At 56.3% G+C, this 7,875-nt stretch overlaps 1 protein-coding gene across 3 annotated transcripts; it reads left to right on the forward strand.

Annotated features, from left to right (window-relative positions):
* The first annotated feature begins 306 nt into the window (after positions 1–306).
* Positions 307–7,339, forward strand: HMGB3 (high mobility group box 3). 3 transcript variants are annotated; one of them, XM_059158120.1, is made up of 5 exons: positions 307–414; positions 4,703–4,857; positions 5,090–5,229; positions 5,719–5,893; positions 6,326–7,339. In XM_059158120.1, the coding sequence occupies exons 1-5, from the start codon at positions 336–338 to the stop codon at positions 6,464–6,466; spliced, it is 690 nt and encodes a 229-aa protein (XP_059014103.1). In that variant the 5' UTR covers positions 307–335; the 3' UTR covers positions 6,467–7,339. The 3 variants fall into 3 exon arrangements, with proteins under 3 accessions (XP_059014103.1, XP_059014105.1, XP_059014104.1); XM_059158122.1 differs by lacking the exon at positions 307–414 and adding an exon at positions 2,325–2,419; XM_059158121.1 differs by lacking the exon at positions 307–414 and adding an exon at positions 2,440–2,594.
* Positions 7,340–7,875: the final 536 nt, after the last annotated feature.

Genomic DNA, 7,875 nt, shown 5'->3' on the forward strand with positions numbered 1-7,875 from the left:
TTCTGAACATGAAACTGAGTTATGAGTTTCTACTGAAGTAGGAGCCTGCTAGGCCACAGCCTGTGTTCAGGTTCTCTGCCACAGCCGGGCAGTACTGTGAGGAGCCCCCCAACCAAGGCTTGGGAGGGACAGATGGAGAAACTGGGGAGATTGGACCTGAAGAGGACACGGAGAGTTGGGGTGATATGGGCATTTGTTGGGGTGGGGGAAGGAACAGGGAACCATGGCAACCGTCTTCAGATCTCTGCCTTGCTCAGCCATGTCATAATCGTGTTCTGTGAGGTTCTGATAGCAGAGACCATAGGTTTCAGCTTCAGGACAAGCGCTTCAGCCTGATGGAAGGAGAGGTGTTTGCAGGAGCTGAGATGGAAAGCCTTCCTCTGAAGAATCCGCGCAAACCTTTCATCCTGCGAAGTAAGTACGCAGCGATAGGAGGTCAACGGGTGCGGCTGTGGTGGGGGTGGGGGTGGATGGGCTGGGGGCGTGGGGATGGGGGTGGATGGGCTGGGAACCTGGGGGTGAGGGTGGGCAAGGATGGGTCTTGAGGGAGGGTGGTGTCTGGACATCACTTACTATACAGTCTCTTCTAGATGGGGGATGTGCTTCCTTCCCTGGTTTGGCCTTCAAGCTGCTATATTTGGGAATGCCCTCACTGTGCCCGGGTGTGAGCGTGTATACATGTGCTGCTTGTGAACTGCCTGTGCTTGTAAACGTGAACCTCACCATTCACTCAGGGTCCCCCCAAGTAGTGCCTTCTGGGCTCTGAAGGTTGACAGTCTGGTCCACCCCCTTGGTGCCTGCCAACTGCTAAGTGCAGCTTCCCAGTGTGGCTAGGACGCCAGGCAGTGGATGGACTAGAAGGAGACCCCTGTCCCACCCGAGACCGCAACTCACATCTTGGGCCTAGAAAGGCCTGACAACATTGAGAGGATGGGGTACTCTGGCAGAGGGGAGATACAGGTCAGATCACATGTGGAGATCCTGCTCCCCTCTGGGAAGGGCAGAGACAGGGGAGAAGGGAACAGCCTGGGCAGGTCAGACCCTAAGAACCTCATTGTGGAAGAAGCTGGAGCTGTTTGCGTGGAGAAGAGACCTGGCCTGCCATGAATTCCTGAAGGGTAAGGAACTGTACAGTGTGCAGAGTGGTGAACCCCAAGGCTCAGCGATTACCTGGGATGGAAGAGCCCACCCAAAAGGGAGGTGGTAAGCTCCCTATGAGTGGAGGTATGCAAGCAGAAGGTAGGCAACCACTCAGCTAGCTCCAACAGGGCAGAGTATTGGACCAGGTGGCCTTAAGATGTTTGCATTCCCGGAAGTTTTTAAATTGGGGACATGGGGAAGTGACCCCATACTTGTCAGCTCTCGGCAAAAGCAGAACTACCTTGGCCTTCGGTCTCAGTTGGATTCCTGATGATGGAAGCCTAGCAGTGCAAGCTGGAAGGGTTCGGGCCTTCCCAGGAGGCTCAGAGGCGTTGGCTAGAGCTGGGTGGGGTCGGGAGGAAGGTGCCTTGTGACGTGCAAGGAGAACAGAGGGAATGCGGACCCGAACTGAGGTGGTTAAGAGGGGGGACTCCCTGCCCACAAAACTACAATGTCTCCCAATTTTTCTGCTTTTTGCCAAACTCCGTTTTCCTTTTGTAATCCGCCTACCTTGGCCTTTCAGCAAATGCAAGCGCAAATCGAATTTCTGGCAATTAGTGCACAGAGTCTAGCGGAGCGCGATCCCCAGGAGCAGAGTCAGGTCCCCTTCGGGCGGGGCAACAGGGCCCAAGCGCCTAAACTCCGAGGTCTCGGCGAGCGAACCGCGGTCTTTCACCCGCAATGAGGAGCTAGCGGGCTGCGGCCGGGCCCCTGCCGCGGGGCTGCGCCGGATCTGGGTAGAGGTGGAGGACCCTGGACCCTCGGTGGTCGGTCCCTGGAGGTTTTTCCGGCTTGATGGGGTGCCGGGAGACCAGGGAGCAAGGGCAGTGGCCGGCGTCAGGGGCACCCAGGCCGTGCCGCGGCGGCAGCAGGGAGGTCAGCGCAGCTGGGCTCGACCTCGTCTTCCACGCCAGAGGCCGCGGCCGCCGGGAATGGCGGGGCCGCCTCTCTGAAGACCTTTGAGATCTTAGCTCGGTTCGGGGAGGGGATGGGGGTGTGTGGGAAAGCGAGAATATTATTATCCCTCTGTTTTGCCTCGGCAGCTAGCGCCGGCGGGTTGTTCTGTTTGAATGAATGATCCCAGAGGCCGCGCCCAATAGGCGCCCGCGCCTGTTTAATATGCATGAGGCCCGCGGCCAATGGCCGGGCGAGGAGGCTGTTTTAAACGGCGGAGCCCGCTGGCCAATCAGGCGGCTCTCGTGGAGGCAGCTAGCGCGAGGTTGGGGAGCGCTGAGCCGCGCGTCGTGCCCTGCGCTGCCCAGACTAGCGAACAATACAGGTACGTTTCGCACCGCCCGCTCCCGCCGCCGCCGCCGCCGCAGCGCCCGCACAACTTTCCGGCCCGCGCCGCCGCGAGCGCGCCCCGCTGCCGCCTCCCCCTGCCTGTCGTCTCCGCGCCCTTCCCGCTCCTTCTTCCCTCTTGCTAGGTGGCCGGGAAGGAAGAAGCAATTCAGGTGTTGCAACTTTTCTATGCTTCATCCTCAGCTCCTCGCAGTCGGGGCTGAGCCCCCTTCGGGGAGCCGCCCTCGGCCGCCGCCCTGCCCCCGCCCCTCTAGGGCAGCCGCCGAGGGGCCGAGGCCCCCAGAGGCCAGATGTTGGGGTAGCTGCGGCGGCGGTGACGGCGGCGGCGCGAGCCCAGGGGCAGGCTGCGGGCTGCGGGCTGCGGGCTCCGGCGGCGCGCGTCCCGGCGTGGGGCGGCGGCGGCCCTGGGAAGGGGGCCGGGTGCTTCCCGGCCCGGGACGGACTCGGCGAGGGGCGGGCGGCCGCTGCCCGCTGGGGGCTGCGGCGCGGGCAAACTTCGCTCCCGGGCTCGACCCGGCGCCGCGCGGGCCCGCGGGCTGCACTGCTGCTTCTGCATTAACATGGCCGTCGCGGGAGCGCCCGGCGGCCGGCGCGGGGGGAGTGGGTGCGCGGGCCGGCCGCCCCCCGCTCGGCTCCTGCCCGCCGGCCGCCGCCGCCGCCGCCGCCGCGACCGCGGCTTCCATAGCTGGTGCGGTGCCGGGCTCTCGGCGAGGGCAGGACGGGCGGGCGGGGCGCCCGGACGGGCTCCGGCCTCGGCCCCGGCGCCCGCGGCCCGGGACTGGCGGCGTGGAGGGCCGGGGGCGCTGCCGCGGGCCCCGGCGCGGCCGAGCGTCATGGCTGCACGGGCGCCTTTGTTATCCCGAGGAGTGCGCCCCGCGCCGGCGGGCGAGTGCGGGGGGGGGGGGTCCGGCCCGCGGCCCCCGCCACCCCGCGCCCCCGGGCGGCCCGAGCGGGGCGGGGCAGGGTGGGGTGGGGGCCGGCGCGGGCGGCGGCTGCGGTGGCGGTGGCGGGGCCCGGACCGCTTTGTTCGCCGCCGTCGCCGCCGCCCGCGCCGGCCGCGCGCGGATCAGCCATTTTAGCGAGCGGGGCTCGGAGGCTCGGCGGGCGCCACCGTCGCCGCTGCCGCTGCCGGCCGGGCTCCGCTCCCTCCGCGCGCCGCTGCCACCGCCGCCCCCGGCCCCGCGCGCCCGCGAAGGGAGGCAGCGAGGGATTTCAGGGGCAGTTTCTTTCATCAGGAAGCTTTTGACAAAATGGAAGGTGAATTATGGGTGTCCGGGTGACCCAGCACGGGGCCCGGCCCGGCTGCCCGCTGCCAGCCCTGGGCTCCCCTGCGCCCCGTCCCGCCCCACCCGCGCAGCGACTGCGGGGCCCTAACGCAGCCCCTCAGTCGGCCCCTGCGAAGGAGAGCGCTTTAGTTTTACATGATGACCTTGGGTGTGGGAAAAGGAAAAGATGGCGGGAAGCTGGGGGGTGGGACAGGGACGATGACACGCCACAGCTGCATTTTTATTTGGAAACTTTGGAGAAAGTATTCCTGGCTGGACATGCGTTCCGCTTTACAGATGAGCAAGACTAGCCTTTTTTGGCATCCCCTCCCCCTTCAGATAATGACAAAGTGACAGATTCGAACTCCTAGTACAGGGATAGCTGCTCACTTGCCAGATCACCTTTCTCGCAAAAGCCATTTTTAGAAGCCGGGATGCATCACCGATAGTGAAATTTGAAATGTTCCCTATTGGCAGTTCTCCTGCTTTGATCTTGTGTTTAGCAGCAGTGACAGGATTTTTGTGTCTGTAACGGAGCAGTTAAACAGTTGACAGCTAGCCTTAAGTCATGGGTCTGAAGCTTCTGTCATCCGCCTGCACCCCTACAAATGTGTCCTCCCGGCGCCCTTTCCACTCTGCGGTTGTACTTTCCAAAACGTAGTAGCTCTGAATCGGAATGTAGCGCCGAGCCACCCCAGTTGGGTCGGTTCCCATTTGGAGAACTTGATCGCTCTCACTCTCCGAGAAGTAACTAGCAAACCAGTGCGCTTCATGCTGGTCAAAAGTTAAATGACAAGCAACAGTGAAGCTGATTCCCTCCCCACTCTGTCCTCAACTGCCAGTAGCATCAGACATGGCGTTGGGGGGGGGGGCGGGGGTGCTGCTTCTGAACCGTGACCTTAATTTGGATGTTGTCCTGCCTTTGGTGTATCTTGAAGGTCTGTTCTAGTCATAGTATTTGTTTTGCTTTCTCTCTCTCCCTTCGTCCATCACAGTCAGGATGGCTAAAGGTGATCCCAAGAAACCAAAGGGCAAGATGTCTGCTTATGCCTTCTTCGTGCAGACATGCAGAGAAGAACACAAGAAGAAAAACCCAGAAGTCCCTGTCAATTTTGCAGAATTTTCTAAGAAGTGCTCTGAAAGGTGGAAGGTACTTTTCTTTCGTGTCCTTCAAGCCAGCCTTGGTTGAAGTTCATACATGGGGTTCCTCTCCTTCTGAGTAGTAGCCCCAGGTGGCTCTTCTCTCGCTCCTGGGGTCCTCTTGCCTGCCTTTAGAATTGTGTGTGTGCGCTTTTATTTTTTTTTTTTCTGTTTTAAAACTGGAGAAGGGTTTAAGTCCTGCACACTGCACTGAGGAACTTAACAGGTCCTGTTCTTTGCAGACTATGTCTGGGAAGGAGAAATCTAAGTTCGATGAAATGGCAAAGGCAGACAAAGTGCGTTATGACCGGGAAATGAAGGATTATGGACCAGCTAAAGGAGGCAAGAAGAAGAAGGACCCTAATGCCCCCAAAAGGCCACCGTAAGTGACTGTAGGGTTCAGGGTAACAGTTAAGAGCTTTCCTTCTACTCGAAGGATTTTTAAGAGGGCATGTTGCCTAAAGGTGTCAAGATAACCCTACCAGGCCTTCTGTACTTGGAGCTTTAAGGTGCTGTGCCAGGGAAGTGCGATGTTAAGGCTGAGGTAACTGGTGAGCCATGTGCTTGCGGGGGTGCTTGCAGCCTTGCCGCTGGGAGGGACACACCCGAGTTCTGGCTGTCAGGGTCCTTAGGTTTTTCTCCCACTTCTCCAGTAACTGAGAGACTGAGAAAATACAATGTATTCCTGGAGCATCTTAAACTTTCTAGAACCCACAACTTTGTAACATTGTGTACAGTATCACACATTTCTCCACTTACGGAGCGGTCCTAGTGGTAGGAAGTAAGTAGGTGAGGAACAGGGGATTTTGGCTTAAGCTCATAGTTTCTTTCGCAGGCTCGCCTCTAATTTATACAGTTCTCTCCCCCGAAGGTCTGGATTCTTCCTGTTCTGTTCAGAATTCCGCCCCAAGATCAAATCTACAAACCCTGGTATCTCCATTGGAGATGTGGCAAAGAAGCTGGGCGAGATGTGGAATAACTTAAGTGATGGTGAGAAGCAACCTTACAACAATAAGGCAGCGAAGCTGAAGGAGAAGTATGAGAAGGTGAGACGGGCCCGGGTGTGCCCAGGCTATACCAAGCTACACCCTGGGTATGGGTGGGCTGGGGGTGTGCTGCTTTGCCGAGCTGAGGAGTTGAGCCCATCTTCCAGCAAGGTCGGCCGCAACTGCTGCTGTTCAGGCTTCTCTGTAGAATTTTGTCTTTCAGACAATCGCAGGCAGGCTTAAAAAGTTTGCTAACGTGTGGGATGCCCTGGGCAGAGAGTTTGATAGTCCTGTTAAATACCCCTTAACTTTGAAATTCCAGTGGCCAAGAACCAGATTTGTGTGTATCTGGAAACAAATACTTCAAATAGCAGCCCTGTCTTACTCAGTTGTTTTCAGTTCTGAGGTGGGGACAGCATGTTTCTAGCCTTTGCTAAAACAGCTGCAAGAGAGCTTGTCTGTTCATTTGGAATGTGTCCCCATTCCTTCCAGGATGTCGCCGACTATAAGTCTAAAGGAAAGTTTGATGGCGCGAAGGGTCCCGCCAAAGTTGCCCGGAAAAAGGTGGAAGAAGAAGATGAAGAAGACGAGGAGGAGGAAGAGGAGGAGGAGGAGGAGGAGGAGGATGAATAAAAGAAACTGTTGATCTGTCTCCTTGTGAATACCTTAGAGTAGGGAGCGCGCCATTGACATTGACACCCCTCTGATTGGAGGCGTGTCTGTTGCCCTCGTTCGGTTTAATCACACAGTTGGGTCATGGTCATATTGTAGTTTCTCAAAGTGCTCTAGAAATTGTCAGTGGTTTACATGAAGTGGCCATGGGTGTCCAGAGCACCCTGAAACTGTATCAAAGTTGTACATATTTCCAAACATTTTTAAAATGAAAAGGCTCTCGTGTTCTCCTCACTCTGTGCACTTTGCTGTTGGTGTGACAAGGCATTTAAAGATGTTCCTGGCATTTTCTTTTTTTGATTTGTAAGGTGGTGTTAACTATATGGTTATTGGCTAGAAATCCTGAGTTATCAACTGTACATATCTATAGTTTGTAAAAAAGAACAAAACAACCGAGACAAACTCTTGATGCTCCTTGCTTGGCGTTGAGGCTGTGGGGAAGATGCCTTTTGGAGGGGCTGTAGCTCAGGGCGTGCACTGTGAGGCTGGACCTGTGGACACTGCAGTGGGCATCCATTTAGCTTCAGGTTGTCTTTGTTTCTGTATATAGTGACCTAGCATTCTGCTGCCATTCGTAGCTGTGGAGAAGGGGGGGGTCAGCTGGCATGAGAAGTGTTTGGATCCTTTTTAGTTAAGTGCGGTAGTTTTAAACTGTTTGTTTTGAAACAAACTGTGGAACTCTTCATTGTCAGCAAAGCGAAAGAGCCACTGCATCAATGAAAGTTCAAGAACCTTCTGTACTAAACACGATTTGCAACGTTCTGTTATTTTTTTTGTATGTTTAGAATGCTGAAATGTTTTTGAAGTTAAATAAACAGTATTACATTTTTAAAACTGTTCTCTATTATAACAGTCTAAATTTCTGAGTCACAGCAGTCTTAGCTAACAAACAACCCACTCCATTGTATTTGGTGAGTAGCCTCCCTGCACATCTGGTATCTTCTATTAATGTGGCCAGCTTGCTTAGGATACAGCGGAAGAGGCAACTCGAAGGTGCTGCGTGATTTTGTTTGTGTCTGAGTGGCATTAGTTAGGATGGAGTCAACTGCTGAATGGACAAGCCAGGATAACTTGACCCAGGCAAGGAGGTGCAGAGAGGGGGGCGGTTAGGATTGAGGCGGACTACTATGTAGGTTTTTAATTTTTTTTTTGCCTCCTGCAACCACCCACCCTCCCCACCAATGCCAAGGGGCCCGATTCACTGCTAAACAGCAAAAATGTCTTAAGGGTATGGTATATCAAACCTTCAGGCTTGCTTTTTCCCTTTACGCCGCCTCTGCCCCAGGTACATGTAGCAGAGGTGTCACTGCTGCTGCTCAGCGATGGAGGAGGTGTCTGGAGCTGCCGCTTCTGTCTTCCGAACCCCAATG

Source organism: Mustela lutreola, chromosome X, assembly GCF_030435805.1.
Source record: "Mustela lutreola isolate mMusLut2 chromosome X, mMusLut2.pri, whole genome shotgun sequence".
Lineage (NCBI taxonomy): Eukaryota > Metazoa > Chordata > Mammalia > Carnivora > Mustelidae > Mustela > Mustela lutreola.

Bases quoted from the DNA above. Each gene is read 5' to 3' on its own strand.
- HMGB3 (XM_059158120.1), top strand. From the start codon at position 336: ATGGAAGGAGAGGTGTTTGCAGGAGCTGAGATGGAAAGCCTTCCTCTG. The intron at 415-4,702 runs GTAAGTACGCAG...CGTCCATCACAG, and splicing joins CAAACCTTTCATCCTGCGAA to TCAGGATGGCTAAAGGTGAT. The intron at 5,230-5,718 runs GTAAGTGACTGT...TCTCCCCCGAAG, and splicing joins AATGCCCCCAAAAGGCCACC to GTCTGGATTCTTCCTGTTCT.